General features: G+C 46.5%; 1 protein-coding gene across 3 annotated transcripts in view; it reads right to left on the bottom strand.

Moving 5' to 3' along the window:
- SYNPO2 (synaptopodin 2) overlaps positions 1 to 18,337 on the bottom strand; it is a 195,745-nt gene that overhangs the window by 64,707 nt on the left and 112,701 nt on the right. For all 3 annotated transcript variants that reach the window (XM_033938008.1, XM_033938025.1, XM_033938016.1), the window contains exon 3: positions 6,595 to 7,241. In XM_033938008.1, the coding sequence (XP_033793899.1) occupies positions 6,595 to 7,241 (647 nt within the window). The remainder of the gene's footprint in view (positions 1 to 6,594; positions 7,242 to 18,337) is intronic.

The raw sequence follows: 18,337 nt of genomic DNA, 5'->3' as shown, positions 1-18,337 counted from the left end.
TTCGGATGGCTGATTTTAATATTAATGCCTTCATTTGCATGCCAGAATCGGAGAATAAGCGATCGTACGGAAAACCACGCATTGGGTCAGCAAATATGATTGATTGCTAAACCAGTCAAACCAGTTTAGTGGCGATCGTTAGATGATCGGAGACTTTAGTGCATCTAGCCCTAAATTTCTCTGTATGTGGATTAAGAAAAATTGCCGATTGGGCATCCAAGTGGCAGGTGAAATTGAATAAGGGAAGTATAATCCAAATCTGATGCTAGGGTCCATTTTAGGAGTCAGCACCCAAGAAAAAGATCTAGGTGTTATCATAATCAATATGCTGAAATGTTTTGCCCAGAATGCAGCTGCAGCCAAAAGAGCAAACAGGATGCTAGGAATTATTAGTGAAACTCTCATGGGACAGAGCGTAGAAAAGACGTGTTTGTGAACAGTGGATTTGAACCCAGCAATTATCTGCCTATATTAAAACTGAAAAGGGGTTTCTGTCTCTCACTTATCTGACTGCAAGGGAATTTATGAAAGTTATATGGCTGAGTGTGCAGAAGGCATGGGTAACTCCATATGCAAATCATGCACTGAGGGATGAACACCCAGACACTTGGATGAAATGTTATGCATTTTAAGAGGTTTTTTAATGAATGGGAATAAAGCTTGTAGGCTCAAATGAATGTGAACATGTGAACTGAGCAGAGCTAGGAAGTTCTTCTTTACCCAACATGTGGTGGACACCTGGAATGCGCTTCCAGAGGGCGCAATAGGGCAGAGTACGGTACTGGGGTTCAAGAAAGGATTGGACAATTTCCTGCTGGAAAAGGGGATAGAGGGGTATAGATAGAGGATTACTGCACAGGTCCTGGATCTGTTGGGCCGCCGCGTGAGTGGACTGCTGGGCACGATGGACCACAGCGGAAGCATTGCTTATGTTCTTAAGCAGATATCTACTCTCCACAAGTTCGAAAGAGAGAAAAATAGTGGGAGTGTGAGAGCCACTGGAATCTATGAGTTTTCACTGTATAAAGTGATATCTGTGCATTATGCTCAGTTGGGAGGTAGCTCCCTACATGGGAAACTCTGTCACTGGCTGACACAGAGCTCTTTTTAGAGCTGGTATTCTATGTACCAGCAGAGGTGTACCACTAGGGGCACTCTTGAAGAAACAGATCGGGGAGCAAAGATTTCAGGGTAGAAGACCAACAGCCCTTGTGAGCTGGGCTGAAGGCGGGCAGTCTAGAGTAGAAGAAAAGGGCCTTTAGAGGCACTATTAGTGCCTGAGAGCTGAAAAGAACAAAAGCAGCCCTGTTACTACTACTACTACTAATAATTTTATTCTTATATACGGCCAAAGCCATGATAGTTCGAGGCGGTTTACAACAAGAAGCGCTGGACAATCAGCGAAGAGGTCAAAATTCAAATTCATCAATACAATCTTGCATAATGGAAGAAGTGGAAAGCTATATAGTTCTTAAGGCTACAGGTTGAATTAGCAGAGCTATAAAAGATTCTTAGTTTATAAATTGATTGAACAAACTCGTTACTGATGGTCGCCAAGCCCTGTTGAGGGCTGGTAACCGGGACCCTAGCAGGAAGCTAGCCCAGAGTCTCCTCTCAAATGAGGGGAATCAACACTAGTAGACCAACAAGGGAAAAGGCTCCCTGGAGACTAGCGGTGGAAATGGAACATGATTGGCAGGGCTAAGAGATATTTATTTATTTATTCCACTTCTATACCCTTCTACCAGGGGAGCTCAGAATGGTTTACATGCATTTATTCAGGTACTTAAGCATTTTCCCTCTCTGTCTCAGCAGGCTCACAATCTATCTAAGGTACCTGGGACAGTGGAGGATTAAGTAATTTGCTCAGGGTCACAAGGAACAGTGTGGGTTTAAACCTACAATCTCAGGGTACTGGGCCACACTCCTGGATAACCACCACCAGCTGGGAAGGACAACATCCGCTACTCCTAAGAGCTTCCATGGATTGGGTGAGAATTTGGGGAGTGGGAGAGGGTGAATTGGAAAGGAGGGGTCTAGGTACACAAAGGCTTTTGGAAATGCTGACTTTGAAGGTAAGAACATAAGATTTGCTGCTGCTGGATCAGACCAGTGGTCCATCGTGCCCAGCAGTCCGCTCACGTGGCAGCCCTTAGGTCAAAGACCAGTGCCCTATTTGAGTTTAGCCTTACCTGCATACGTTAAAGGTTCAAGAGACTATAAGCAAAGGGTTTGAATATCTGAATAGTATATAAACACTTTCGAATTAACTGCGCAAGTATTGGTATAAGTGTGGAAGTATTGGAATTGTTGAAAGCTATTCTTGACCATTTGTTTCATGATTAGGCCTATCTACATAGCTCAAATAAATCAGTTTAGTTTATTAGCAAACCTTGATCACAGAAGCTTTTTGAATTTTTCCTGGGGGGAGAAGAGGGCGAACCCACCCACTAACACTTCTTTTCCCCAGGTAGAGGCACCAAGCACAAACCAATTGAGGAAGGAGATTTCATCCAAGTCAGGCCCTGGACCCAGAGCTACCCTTAAGGGAGTGTTACATTAGGAAAGAGTTGGAAACTAACACAGAGAATATCACTCCATGGTACGACTTCACCTTGAGTGTTGAATGCAATTCTCATAAAAGAAATATAGCAGAATTGGAAAAGGTTCAAAGAAGAGCAAGCAAAATGCTAAAGGGGATGAAACAAAAGACTAAAGAGGTTGGAGCTTTAACATGGAAAAGAAGCAGCTATGGGACATCCTGAGAATGGGAAAAGGGAATAGAGGAGGAGTGGTTAGTGCAGTGGCACTGGCTTTGATTCCCATTGGAACTCTAGGCAAGTCAATTAACCCTTAATTGCAACATATAAAATGCCTGGGGACACTCAATGAAGTTGCATGGGAATACTTTTAAAAGGACATTTTTTTTGTCACTTAACAAATAGTTAAGCTCTGGAACTTGTTGTACAGGATGTGGTTACAGTAGTTAGGGTATCTGGTTTTAAAAAAGGTTTGGACAAGTTCCTGGAGAAAAATTTATCGAGATAGGGGAAGCCACTGCTTACTCTGTGATAGCTAGCTTGGAATCCCGATAGTACAGTATTTGGGTTTCTGCAATGGTACTTGTGACCTGGACTAATCTAATGTGGCCATTTATTTAGATTTCTATCCCATCCTCAGAATGTGTTACAAAAGGACATTCAAAGTGTGGGAGGAAGACATGAAGCTAAAGACAGGGACTACAGAGGGCAAAAGAACGATAAAAGGAAGAAGGGATCCCGATAGAAGCTTACAAGGATTCATCTGACTGGAAACCCATAATTCAAGGCTTTCTGATTCATCTTCTGGTACAACATAGTTCATTTTTTGGAATAAATAGATATGTCTTTCCTTACACTTACCATCTAAAGCAGGGGTGTCAAAGTCCCTCCTCGAGGGCCGCAATCCAGTCGGGTTTTCAGGATTTCTCCATGAATATGCATGAGATCTATTTCATTGTATGCTAATAGATCTCATGCTTATTCATTGGGGAAATCCTGAAAACCCGACTGGATTGCGGCCCTCGAGGAGGGACTTTGACACCTCTGATCTAAAGTGAGTGTATATATTATAAACAAAAGCAACATTTTTATTTCTCCTTTGCCTGCCCCCAGCTTAGTAGGTTGTCCCACCCTGGGGAACTACCTTTTGGCTAATGTGACAGATCTAATATTTGATACCGCCAATTGCCACTAGGAAGCGCTACAAAAATCCCACTTCCAATGCAATCTACTACTACTACTTATCCCTTATGTAGCGCTGAAAGCAATCCATTGTACCATTTAGGAGGAGGAAGGAATAAGAACATAAGAATGGCTGCTGCTGGGTCAGACCAGTGGTCCATCGTGTCCAGCAGTCCGCTCACGCGGCGGCCCTCAGGTCAAAGACCAGTGCTCTAAATGAGCCCAGCCTCTGCGTACTTTCCAGTTGAGCAGGAATCCCTGGAGGATGTTTTCCTGTAAGTCAGACTCCGGAAGAGCGTCCCAACTCTCCACCACTCTCTGGGTGAAGAAGAACTTCCTTACGTTTGTACGGAATCGATCCCCTTTCAACTTTAGAGCGTGCCCTCTCGTTCTCCCTACCTTGGAGAGGGTGAACAGTTTGTCTTTCTCTACTAAGGGCCTGTTTTACAAACTGCGCTAGTGACTGCCGTGCAGCAACAGCCTCGAAGCCTTTGAAATCTCTATGGCCTTCAGGGCCTTTACCGAGCTGCAGCCACTAGCGTGGCTTTGTAAAACAGGCCCTAAGTCTTTGGCTTAGGGTTACCAGATGTTTGCGAAAACCTGGACATGTCCTCTTTTTAGAGGACTGTCTGGATGCACAAATGGACCTTCCAAAATTCAGTAGTTTGTCTGGGTTTTGGAAAGCCCTGATCTCTGGCCGCATCTGGAGGGCCTCTGAATACAAATGAGCACATTAAAAGGGTATCATTTGACCTTCTTTTCTTTTACTTCTATTTATTACCTTGAAAAGCGGATTAACAAGGCTACCACCCCACCCTTCTCTCATCGAAATGCATTGGGCCATTTTGAGGGGGGGGGGCATTTTTGAACACAACGTGCCATTTTACCAATTTTCCCCATGTGTCAAATTTTGACCCTCTCTGTTATCTATACTACGGAAGCTGAAACTCATTCTCCCCCATTTATTTTTTTTGGGGGGGAGGTATTTCTCTGGGCCCCCCAGTCCAATTTGGCCTATTGCTGAACTCATTGTGTCTTTTTATTGTTTTTTGCCTCATGCCAAGTTTCATCCCATTCCATTAAATTTTTGGACAATCCCTGTTGTATAATTCTAAAAAGCACTGAGATAAATATTTATCACAAACAATGAAGTGAAATGTAAGAATGGACTGATTTACTGAGCCAGAGAATCCTCAATTCAGTTAAGGGGTTGGGCTGTGTGAAAGCTATTTCTGCTTGATTACTTCTTCCATTACAGAGCAGAGTAAATGTGGATGCTGCTGTCCTGTTCGTTATCAACCCTAATTGCTCCAAAGCCTGTGTATAGCCAGGCTGATATGTTTTTAGTAACACTGGCTTGCCAAAATAGAGCTAAATAGAAGGCCAATTTGGGAATAGAACTTGCAGAGGAAGAGGCAAACTCCATCACCAGCATGTTAGGTCTCCAGGCTTCCATGTGTGGCTTGAGAAGGAATCTTCGGCCTCTCTTTGCTAGCAGCAGCCTAGGGCCATTTTTGCCTCCTCAGTGCTTATGGAATAGGGCAGAAAGGAGATCTGTAAGCCACAGACCACATACTACAGTCCCCTAGCGGCACCGACTTCTGGCTGTGCTGTAAAGGGGACTAAGGGTGAGTGGAGCATGGGCAGCCGAGATCCTGGCAGTGAAAAGTACATGTTATTAAGGTTACCATATGGCTCCAGAAAAAGGAGGACAGATTAAGACATCCAGGTTTTGCTTCCATTGAAAACAATTTGTCCTCCTTTTTCTGGAGCCATATGGAAAACCTACGTATTACTCCACTGCATCCTGACTCTGCTTTATGGGTTGTTGGGTTGAAGCTGATTTTTGCAGAAGTCCCAAGTGAGCGAAGCAGGAGAATTATTACTCTGGATTTTTTTACTCATACTAAGAAAGTGCCAAGAAGGCTCCTTTCATAATCCAGTGTACTTCTGAACAGAAGACTCAAGTGTGACCAGATTGAAAACTTAGATTTATTGCCATGTCAGAGAATGCAAGCGCAAAACCATCCTAGACAGAATGTATTTATCATAAGAACATAAGCGTTGTCCATCCTGGGACAGACCGCAGGTCCATCAAGCCCAGTATCCTGTACCTAGCTCAATCAGATGTGATTTGCACATGTACATTTCTGTCAAAGCAAACATTTCCCTAGGTGAAGCTGTTGAAGAGATCTGAAGGAAGGCCAACAGGCTGTGGAGACCCTACCTAGACAGTGCCTGAATCTCTTTGGCCTCTACCTCTCAGAACCTCCAACAGCTGATCACATTGAGCCTTGGACCCCCTCCACCTTCCTTTTTAGATCATCATTGTGGGCTCTGAATAAATCTTATCTTGGTCTTATACAAACTATCAGACCCTGATAAAAAAAAAACCTTGCCCCCCAACCCCCTCCTCTGTCTGAAGTGAAGCCAGCACAACAATAAATCCTTGCACCTATCCAGATGGATCAGACAATTCACTTAAAGAGAGTCCAAAAGCCTGTGATCAAACTAATATGGACAAGCAGTCAGTGAAGCCTGCGGCGATCAGGTAACCCGCAAGCCTTGCACATGCTGATGTCTGTCAAGCAGCTGTCCTTCCCTCCTCTGGGCTACTTATAACTCGGCATAAAACAGGAGAGAGAGGCACGGTTAACTCCGTTTCAAAGAATCCATGCACACATAGAAAGTTTCCTCACTATTGTTTACAAAATCCTTTACTTGAAACTTTTATTCCTTATTGGCTTTACTTTGCCACAGATGAATTGGTCAATAAAAAACTAAAGGACAAATGGAATAAGTGGAATGAAGCTATGATATATTTCATCCTAGCGAGTACATCGGTCAGCATTGCCTTGATGGGAACACTTACTTGCGTGTCTGGCTCGGTGCTTGTGAGGTCTGCTGGAATCCCAGGCTGAGTGCAGCTGGTCTCCTATCTCCTGCTGACTGCCCTCTGAGCAAACTGCAGAGAGGGTTTCTGGAGGAGGTGCTTGTGCCTGCCCCCCGCCTCCTTCCACTTGAGATTCAGCACTCCCCTTGGCAGGCAGAGCCCAGGACACTTCCTTATCCCTATCGGAACAGCCCAGGATGACTTGTACTCGGGGCAGAGATGGCGTCTCAGCCTCCGCTCTGACAGGGACCACTGCTGACCCTTTGTTACCGACAGAACCATTTTCAGCTCCTGAAGGGTGATGTCTCTCTGCAGAACTGATGCTTTTCCCTCCATCATGTGCAAAGTCTACATGCAGATGCACCCCATGAACAGAAGCCTCTGCCTTGGGACCTTCAATGACTTTAGGTGTAATTCTGTAGCACTCTGTCACCTTCTGTGCATGTCTTCTCCTCTGAAGGCCAGTGCCATTCTCCACCTTTCCACTGCACTCAGAGACGGAAGCTGGCTCTAGATAAGGCTTCCTTTCCAGCATGCTGCATGTCTTGTAATCCTCTCGGTCCACAGTCCCATAGGTTCTAGCCTCTGTGCCGGGTAAAGGAGCCCCATTTCTTCCACTGGCTGATCTGTAATAATGAGAATAAAAAGAGGAATTAAATATGTCAGAGGGAATCTTTCCTCCTTGTTTCTGCAGGTTTTATATTCTTGTACCAAGCATCAGTACCCAGCTTTTTCCAGGTCCAAATGGGTTCATCCTCTGTGCTTTAAAGCCTATCATACAATTCCTAACTCTAGATGGATTCTGTAGTGAGTATAATGTCTCTGACCATTAACTCCACTAATTTGTGTCAGGAACCTAAGAAATGAAGAATGTGCCTCTGGTGCCCTCATCTCGTACACAAAGGTCAGTTATGAGTGTTGCTGTCACCTAAAACTAGAAACCAATAATCAAGGTAAAGCAAATTCAACAGATGGCATTCCACAAAGGAAAGCTTGTTATGGACCATGCATGACTCCTCACGGAACTCAATGGAAGTCCTGCATCACCAATTTGAATAAACACGTGGAGAAAGGTGAGCCAATGGATGTAGTACCGTGTTTCCCCCCCAAATAAGACAATGTCTTATATTAATTTTGGATCCAAAAAATGCACTAGGGCTTATTTTCGGGGTAGGTCTTATTTTTTTCATGTACATGATCACCTCTCCCTTCCACTCCTCTACCCCAATTCTTCCTCTTCCTTTCTCTCCCTCACATGTGCTGCATCTTTCTATCCCTCTCTCCCATCCCCCCCGCACAGAACCACGCCAACCCTCCCACCACGAGACCAACATACCTTCCTCCAAACAGCAGCGTTGGTAGCTCTCTAAACAGGCTTTTTTGCAGCCTTCTCCCGCAGGGGCTTTTCCTGTGCCGTGTTGCTGATGATATCATTGATGATGTGGCAGAGGGTAGAACCCAGTGGGAGAAGACCGTGAAGCAACCTGTTTAAAGTGCTACCGATGCTACTGTTTGGAGGGAGGTATGTCGGTCTCGCGGTGGGAGGGTCAGTGGGGTTTGGATGCGAGGGAGAGATGGATAGATGCTGCACAGGGGGATGGGTGGGAGGGTCAGCAGGGTTTGGCTGTGGGGGAGGATGCGTTGCAAATCCAGGGATGGAGTCGGGGAGCCTCGGGGACATTCGTATGGGTTTCAGGGGTGATCTAACTAGGGCTTATTTTTGGGGTAGGGCTTATATTACGACATAAGAATAGCCTTACTGGGTCAGACCAATGTTCCATGAAGCCCAGTAGCCCGTTCTCATGGTGGCCAATCCAAGTCACTAGTACCTGGCCAAAACCCAAGAAGTAGTAACATTCCATGCTACCGATCCAGGGCAAGCAGTGGCTTCCCCCATGTGTTTCTCAATAACAGACTATGGACTTTTCCTCCAGGAACTTGTTCAAATCTTTCTTAAAACCAGCTACTATTAAATCTCTACCTACTTCTTCCATCTGTGAAGGAAGCCTGTATATCATACCAATGTAAATACATTCACCATTCCCTCTTTCCAAATTAATCCACAGTACCTCTTCCTTGGCCTGCAGATCCTGCAATTGTGTGGCTTTAATATGATCTTTAATATATAACACTACTCCCCCCCCCCCTCCTTTTCTTTCTACCCTGTCTTTCCTGAACAGATTATAGCCCGGTATAACTACATCCCAGTCATGATTCTCTGTGATTGCCACTATATCCAACTCCCCTTCTTCCATCACAGCTTCTAGATCCAGAATCTTGTTTCCCATACTTCGAGCATTAGTATTTACTGTTTTCCAGACATTGCCCCCCTATAGAGGTATTCAATAATTTACTTACCTGAGGGCTTATACTCACCCAGGAGCTTTGATCACCCTGCCCCATCATTTCTAGTTTAAAGCCCTCTTCAGTAGATTAGCCAGCTTGATGGAGAAGATACTTCTTCCCTTCTTTGATAGATGAACACCATCCCTGCTCAGCAGCCCTTGGAAAATCATCCCATGGTCCAGGAAGCCAAAACGCTCTCAACGACGCCATCCATGTAACCAAGCATTCATCTCCAGGATGCGAGCTTATTTGCCCTGGCTTTACCCTCGACAGGGAGGATGGACGAGAATATCACCTGCGTACCTGACTGCTTCACTTTCTCTCCCACTTGTGACACGTTCGCAGGGATACCTGGCAGTATCGTTAATGCTAATGTGGATAAGCAGCATCGGATAGTAGTCATCAGGCGTGATGAGTCTTGGCAAGCTCTCAAGTTTCAAGTTTCAAGTTCATTAGGATTTTATGTACCGCCTATCAAGGTTATCTAAGCGGTTTTTACAATCAGGTACTCAAGCCTTTTTCCCTATCTGTCCCGGTGGGCTCACAATCTATTTAACGTACCTCCATAACATCTTGGATTTTGGAACCAGGCAGACAGCATATCTCTCGTGACATCATGTCTGGTCTGCAGATGGATGCTTCTGTACCTCTCAGAAGAGAATCTCCAACTAGCACTACCTTACGCCTCCTTGTGGTCACGGATCTAGTAATTTTGGGGATTTCAAGCTTTGGTGCTTCCTCTCCTTGGGATGCTCTCATCTCCTCCACTTCCAGGACAGTATACCGGTTCTTCAGTTCAAGGGTGGGGGGAGTCACAGTACCAAACAGGGCAGGGTTGCATAATGTGAGTCCAGCTGCCTTCCCTCAGCACAGCCTCTTCTTTCCCACTGCTGAAAATCTTTCACACCTCATGAACCATTTCTTCAATGTACCTCTCATTCTCATGGAGGCTTCTCAGTCTTGCCACCTCCTCTCTCAGTTCCTTTACTTCCTTCATGAGGGATTCTGTAATTCATTGTATAAGAGCATCACATAGAAAGAATTGAGACTACAAATAATACAAAATACGGCAATAAAAATCATCACCAATTCTAAAAAATATGATTATGTGACACCACTTCTGAAAAAAGCACACTGGCTGCCGATTTCCTATAGAATTACATATAAAAATCCAGCAATCAAATGGACCAAGATTTCTAGGACGTTAAGATCAACAGAGCAACTTACTATTTCTTCCCTGAAAGTTATTGGCACCAGGTGGTCAACCATTTGTTCTGTTCTAGCTCCTCAACTTTGGAATACTTTACCAGGTTATTTGTGAAATGAAACATCATTGGATCAATTCAAAGGCTGCCTTTGAGATATGGACAAGAGAATTCTTCTGGGATTAAGGCTCCATATTCCTGTATTTTCATTTGTCTCCATTTGCTGGATTCAACTCTTCATTTTGTCCTTATCTTTCTCTTTACCTCTCGCCCCACCCTGATGTTCTATCCATATAGGTTCTGTCTTTGCTTTAATTATTGTAGTTCATCCCTATATCCTTTTGTACCAGTCCGGAGTTTGTTTGTTTATATTATTTTGTATTAATTTATTGCAGTTTCCTCCCCCATTTTTAGATTTGTAATACGCTTTGAAATATTTGACAGTGCGTGCATATCAAATTTTAATAAAAACTTGAAACTTGAAGCTGAAGACAGCTTGTACATGGAACTCTGCCTGGGTAACACTTTCTGTCTGCACAGAGACAGAAGCTGTAACCTGAGCAGCAGCTTTGGTGATACGATGTTTCCCAACCATACTGTGGTGCAGAAATACTTACACCTGGAAGAATAAAGAAAGGGCAGAAAAATCCTACCAAAGTAATGCCCTGTTCCTGGAGAGCCTATAAATCAAAAAGCTCTACCTTGGAATAGGTGAGAGGGAATTAAATTAACATCAGAGCCTTTCCTCAACAGCTATTTGTACCCAAATCTGATGATATACCCTGAAATGCAACCTAAATCATTAATCTAGGCTAAAACACTGTTTTGTAATAAACTCTAACAGACTCTAAAGTCTACACTATTGCCTGACTGATTTTGCTGAGCAACCTCTCTCTTAGAACCAGGCTTACTAAGGGTTAGGCACAAGGCCAGCATTCCTCCCTCAAGGGTCACCTGTGGAGTCTGAGCTCTTAAGAAAGTCCTCAGAGTTCAGTCTCAAAATGTCCTTGTAATGAATTGTTATACATTGTGAATGTCCTTTTGTACCCTGTTCTGAGCTCCCGGGAGGACGGGTTAGAAATCAAAGCAAATAAATAAATAGTTTTGAGTACAAGTTTTTTATGAACCATTAACAGCTGGAGAGTGCGTGACTCAGTGGTTAAAGCTACAGGCTCAGCACCCTGAGGTTGTGGGTTCAAACCCACCTTGCTCTTTGTGACCCTGGGCAAGTCACTTAATCCCCAGGTACATTAGACAGATTGTGAGCCCACCAGGCAGACAGGGAAAAATGCTTGAGTAAACCATTCTGAGCTCCCTGGGGGGGAGAACGGTGCAGAAAAGGGAATAAATAAATAATTCACTCTGCAACTGAAAGTTATTGCAGCTTCCAGAGAAAAGAAGAAATATGATCATATTTATCCAATCGACACAAAAGCTGAACAGATGAATTTTGCAACACCTGCAAGGAATAAACCAGAGCTGCTGGTAGTCCCAAATATAGTACATTATAGTAATCCAAACCAGACAGCAGGGCCAGCAGGGCCAGCTTAACCGGGTGTCAAACGCCCGGGCCTTTGATATCACTGACCTCTAAGTCAAGCTATAGGATGCACTTGAACACTCTCCTCTGAGACTGCTGCCTGATCCTGATAGGATGCAGATTCAAAGGCCAGCTTCCATGAGGGGGAAGGGCCACATCAGAGAAGGGAGGAAGGAAGTGCAGCATTTCCTTCCTGCTCCGTTCATCAGGCAAGTCTCTCTTATCTGAACCTTCTTCTCTACTGCCAACTCCAGACTACATTCCTTCTCTCCTGTTGCACCATACGGCTGGAACAGACTGCCTGAGCCATTATGTCAAGCTCTGTCCCTTGCAATATTCAAATGCAGGCTAAAAGCCCACTTTTTCAAGGTTGCTTTTAACTCCTAATTTCAACCATACCTGAGAAACTCCTTGACCCCCTGCTTGTCCTTTTTGTTTGTTTGATTGGATTATAAGCTCTACTGAGAAGGGACTGCCTCTTGAATGTTTTAATGTACAGTTCTGTCCCCATATGTCTAATGACGTAGACCACCAAGCATTTTAGTAGCCTTCCTCAACCAGTGATCTCAAACTCGCAGCCTGGGGGCCATATGTGGTCCACCAGTACTATTTTGTGGCCCGCGGTCTGTACTAGTGCTGCCTGCTCTTTGCGGCGTCCTCCAGCTCTTACCTTCTGATAATTATTGCAGCCTGCAGAGAGGATTGCTGGTACTGTAGCAATCCTTGCAGGCTGCTGTCGTCCTCAGCAGCACATTCCCTCTGCCGTGATCCTGCCCCTGACATCAGAGGAGGGACAGGACCGCGGCACAGGGAAAGTGCTGCGGAGGCTGATGGCAGCCTGCAAGGAACGCTACAGCACTGGCGAGCCTCTCTGCAGGCTGAGGTAATTAGCTGAAACTAAGACTGGGAGGCCAGGGGGGAATATGCAGGCCTTCGGTGGGGGGGGGGGGGGAGATTTATAAATTATAAAGAGTTTTACCTCATGTAAAATTGTCATTTGTTTAATAAGACATTAACTAATTTTTTTCTGCGTCCTCTAAGTACCTACAAATCCAAAATGTGGCCCTGCAAAGTGTTTGAGTTGGAGACCGCTCTCTAGACTGACTCCTCCCTGCAGTGATTCTTTTCAGAGAATCCACAAATGTTAGATTCATTTCTTTGAGGAGGTAACGTTACAGGAACCCACAGATAAAATAATCTTACAGCTTAACATTCTTCAGTCATCTGGAGAAGCTCACAAAAGCCAATAGTAAAACATTGTGAGGGTGTTGCTTCCTGGATAATATCAGATGGCCTGGGAGGATCCCTTGTGGTGGTGGTGGTGGTGGTGGAGAAATGAGCGAAACAAAGATGAAGGTACCTTTTAGGATAAGGACCTCCGCTAGTAGTGCAGAGACTTGAGCCAGAGACTGAAGAGATTTAAAAAGGCTTTTATTAAACAAGCATATATGCTGGACTTCTGGGCAGAACTGGCTGCATAAACAGAAGACCCTGAGAATTTCAAACACAAAGATTATATAGGGTCCTAACCAGTCCGAACCAGTTTGACCAGTTCTGACCAAAAGGTAGGAGCAAAGAGAAAAACAAAACCATAAATCCATCCTATAATCTACACATCTTAGGCTAACTAGCATCTACATTCCTCTGCCTCCTGGCTGTACCAGGCACTAAGACAGATACATAGTACAGGCCTGCATGCATACGTGATTTCTCAGAGCAGTAAAATGGAGTCACAAGTTGTTCTTTATACTAATTATGACCCATTGATCTAAAAGGAATTTCTTCATCTACACTGTGACCCAGCCATGTCAGCTAGCTAGGGATCCTTCATTCCCAACTTTTCTTCTGTAGGCTAGCTGACTAGCTGGGTTACGGGAGGTCAGGGCCATCTGTATCAGAGGTGGGGACTGGGTGATAGGAGGAAAGGGCCAGGACTAGGGCGGTGGTACTTTTGTCAATCGTAGTCCTAATAGTATGGTTAAGGGTTTTCAATAAACATGGTAACAGGCAAGGAAGAACACAAAATATGACAGAGAATACCAGGAAAATTATGGTGAGGGCTTTAAAGAGTCCCGGTTTGGAGGCCCAATCAGTCAGTGAGTTAAGTCCAAACATATCAGCAGAAAAACCCTTCCAAGTCTGGACAGGAACGTGAGCTAATCTGGTAATTTTATCTATGACCTCTTCAACCACAAATCCTTCATCATCTAGTTGTAGACAGCAGTTGGAGAGATTGAATTTGCCACATACCCCTCCTTCAGCGGCCAATAGATAGTCTAAGGCCAGTCGGTTCTGATAGATGGCGGTACGCATCATAGTGTTCGCTTTGGCCAGGGCTCCCAGGGCCCTAGCTGTTTCATTGGTGATAACTTCTAAAACTGCCTGCAGTCGTATGAGGCGGTTAAGCATGTAGATTGGGGTCCGGTACCCAAACATACCATCATCAGCCCAAGTAGCAGGACCGTAGACAGCAATGATGCGCTCCGGGGGCCAAGTGTCATCCCATTTACCGATTTCCAAACTTCTTTCAGGACGGGCCCGTTGATCGAATACTGGGACAGCCAGATGTTCTCCTTCGGATAACGGGAGGAGGAAGAAGGCTGGTTTGATAGTGCCCAGAACACAAGTGCCAGTCCAATTTGAGGGTAGAGTGGGGTATGCCGTTTTCCCACAGATCCAGTAGTATCCTTCCGGTGCAGCCCAAGGGGCAGAAGCAGGCAGGTTGAGGTAGACATTTAATGTGGTAGCGTTGCCAGTAGTATTCCATCGTCTGGGTATTTTTAACTTAGGATCTCCGGTCCAATAAGTCCAACCGGGCTGAGAGGTGCTGTTTTTAGTCCATAAGGATTGGCACTGCAGGTGTCCAACACGAGTGGTAAAGGATGGTCCGAGACGCTGTATGCAGTGTTTTGCCAGAATGGAGTTTTTCAGGGGCCAGCTGGGTGCCCGCTGTAAGTTGGGGGTGTAGTTGAAAGACGGGAGGCTGGCCAGCCGGAGCATGGAAACCTGTTTAGCCTCCCATGGCCATTTCTCTCCCATATTTGTGCCCCCGCAGACATAACAGTTTGTCAGATTTAAGGTGGCTCCTATGGCTTCAGCGAACTGTATGAAAAGGTTGCGGGTGGTGGCAGAGGGCACAAAGTCTTGTTGGTCTAGTTTCATATGTTCATAAAAGTCAGGAAACACAATGCTGTGTTGTTCAGGGATCCGGTGTCTCTCAACGAGTTTGATGTGTAAGACAGTACCAGGGTCCGTGCCCTTACCGTATATCTGTAGGCCCACAAGATAGCGAGCTTTCCGGAGGCTATCATCGAGGTTCCATTTAAACGGCTGTAGGATAGTGAAGTTAAGTGGATTACAGTTCTGGAGGCCACAGTCAGAGGTAGTCACCCCCTTGGATAATATGGCTCGGGTGGTAGGCAGTCGGGTCATACCCCAAGTAGCCCAGGATACACATCTCCAGTAGTTACAGTAGTAGTGTTCGGAAGACCCTTCACAGTGGGACGGCTTCTGTCCCGCCAGGCACATGTATTTATCATTGTGCATATATTCCCTCCTCCATGCCAGGGCACCACAACGTCCAAGGAAGGTGGGGTTTTGGTCCATGGCATGGCAAGCATCAAAGAGGACTGAGGCCGGGACATAGGGATTAGTGACCAGGGTTTGTTGAATCAGGGGGCCCTGATCCCAGACTGACCTGACCTCTATCCAAGTATCCCTATTAGTTGCTTTGGGGTCGAAACAGATCTGTGAGTCTCCATTATTACATATAGAATATTCAACCTTGTTATATATACATACAGGGGTCACTAGTTGACCCTTACACTCATAATTAGTTTGAAATCTAATAACATTTTCCGTTTTGCCCCCATTGTCCACTAGTGCCACACAAGGGGCACACCCAGGCGTGGGAGGGGTAGGGGACATGGACAATGTTGGCAAGACGCAAATCACAAGCAGTATATACACAACAGAGTTCATATTAAATATCTTGACAGATCTCTGGATCAGACGTGCGTGATTACTCTTCCAGAGTGTGGGGCAGCCGTGTGATTTTCAGTTGAAGGTCAGTAGGCCCTTTTTCACAAATATACTCAGCAGCGGGCTTCACACGGCTGTAGTGAATCCAAGACTCGTGGCGGGACAATTTGACAGCTGTGGGAGAAGCAAGTAAGACAGTGAAAGGCCCTGTCCAAAGGGGTTTCAGCGGTTCTTTCTTCCATACTTTTAGCCACACTTGATCCCCAGGTTTGTAGAGGTGAACAGGGGTTGTAATTGGTAGCGGGGCTCTAGAAATGACCCAGTTCTGTAATTTCATAATGGTCTTTCCTAGCTGCTTTATCTCTGCGTCTGTGATAGCGTTCCCTATCTGTTCAAGAGACTCAGGGTCTGGGCTGACTATCGGCGGAGGTCGGCCATACATGAGCTCAAATGGGGACAACCGATTGCGTTTACCTGGGGTACAGCGGATGCGAAATAGAACAGAAGGAATCAGTTTGGGCCATGGCAGGCGGCTTTCCTCTGCCGCTTTTCCGAGGAGGGTTTTAATAGTTCTGTTGATGCGTTCAACTTGGCCAGAGCTCTGGGGGTGATAGGCCGCATGTAATTTCCAGGTGATTTGCAGAGCCCGAGAGACAGCTTGTGTGACTTGTGATATGTAGGCGGGGCCATTATCGCTGCCAATCACTAGGGGCAGGCCATAGCGAGGGATGATGTCATGGAGTAAAGCCTTTACTATTTCCCTACTTTTCTCTGTGCGCACTGGGTAGGCCTCTGGCCACCCAGTGTGGGAATCAATGAAAACCAGGAGGTAACGGAACCCATGGGAGGGGGGCAAGTGGGTAAAATCAGTAGAGAGGACTTGCATGGGGTGTGAACCGATAGGCTGGTGACCAGGAACGGGGGACCTGACAGAAGAGGGGTTGTGTCGGAGGCAAATGACACAGCGGAGCAGGACATGGGAGATGAGTTGAGAGAGATTCGGGATATAGAAATTCTGTCGGAGAAGAGTGCGGAGAGCTGGGTTACCGGCATGAGAAAAATCGTGTGCACGTTGGACAACAGTGAGGGCCAGGAGTTGAGGGACGTACAGGAGGGGGGTGGATGTGTGAGAGGAAGGTATAGTAATCCATCCAGATGGGAGGGTGCAATGGCCAGATTGCTGCACGGCCCACTTGCGCTCGGGGTCAGTGTACTGGGGGGAAAGGGAATGAAGGAAAGGTTGAGGGGAGGAAAGGGATAACAGAAGAGGGGGTGTGGACGGACCTTGGAGGGCCGCCTGGCGAGCCGAGCGGTCAGCCAAGGCATTACCGCGGCTGATGAAGTCACGGAGGCGACGGTGGGCCCGGCAGTGCATGATAGAAACTTTGGAGGGTAGCAAGATAGCATCCAAAAGGTCCAGGATGAGTTGGTGGTGTTGGATAGGGGATCCAGAGGAGGTGAGGAAGGAACGCTGGCGCCAGAGGGCAGCGTGGGCATGAACAGCTAGAAAGGCATATTTAGAGTCAGTGTAGAGGTTGCAGGTGTAGTTAGCACAGTATCGGAGGGCAGCTGTGAGGGCCACAAGTTCGGCTGCCTGGGCTGAGGGGGCAGGAGTTAGGGAACCCGAAAGGATAACTATATCTGTAGTGGTCACCGCATATCCGGAGCGACGAGTCCCGGACTCGTCCAAGAAGGAGGAGCCATCTGTGAAAAGGATATAGTCCGGGTTGGACAGTGGGCGATCAGAAAGATCAGGGCGGGAAGAGTAGACAGAATCGATAGCATGAAGACAATCATGTGACAAGGAAGAGGGGGCTGCGGTGGAAAGGAGTGACAAGGAAGAGGGGGCTGCGGTGGAAAGGAGTACAGGAAGTAGGGTGGAGGGATCAAGGGGGCTCACAAGGACGAGGGAAAGGGTGGGGTTCTCAGAGAAGAGCGCAGTATATTTCAGGAGACGCTCATTTGATAACCAGAGGTGGGCCCGATAGTCCAGGAGGGAGAGGACATCATGCGGGACATGAACCGTCAAGTGCTGACCAAAGGTAAACTTAGAGGCATGGGCTACTAAGTCAGCGGCAGCGGCTACGGCCCGGAGGCAAGGGGGCCAACCAGAGGCGACAGGGTCAAGTTGCCGGGAGAGATAGGCAGCAGGGCGTTTCCAAGAACCGAGGGTTTGCAGAAGGACTCCTGAGGCAATTCCGGACCGTTCATGACAGTATAAGTGGAAAGGTTTCTCAGGATCGGGGAGGCCCAGAGCAGGGGCCGACAGAAGTGCAGAGCGCAGGGAGTCATGGGCCTTTTGTTGGGCGGAGGTCCAAAGGAAAGGTGAGCGATCAGGCCCTTTGGTAGCCTCGTAAAGGGGTTTAGCCAGAGTGGCAAAGTCAGGTATCCAAAGACGACAGTACCCAGCTATGCCGAGGAAGGTGCGGAGAGATTTACGGTCAGTCGGGGTGGGCAGAGAACACAGTGCCTCAGCCCGATCAGGTGGTAGGGAACGCTGGCCCTGTGAAATGGTGAAGCCGAGGTAGGTGACTGAGGGCAGAGAAAACTGAGCCTTCTTGAGGCTGACCCGATATCCACAGTCGTATAGGTGGAGGAGCAGGGAAAGGGTGTGTGTGTGCGCTGAAGAGAGGTCAGGGCAACAGAGGAG

This window comes from Geotrypetes seraphini, chromosome 1 (assembly GCF_902459505.1).
Source record: "Geotrypetes seraphini chromosome 1, aGeoSer1.1, whole genome shotgun sequence".
NCBI classification, from domain to species: Eukaryota; Metazoa; Chordata; class Amphibia; order Gymnophiona; family Dermophiidae; genus Geotrypetes; species Geotrypetes seraphini.
Note: the sequence above shows the minus strand (reverse complement) of the source record. Positions and strands in the feature narration are given on the sequence as shown.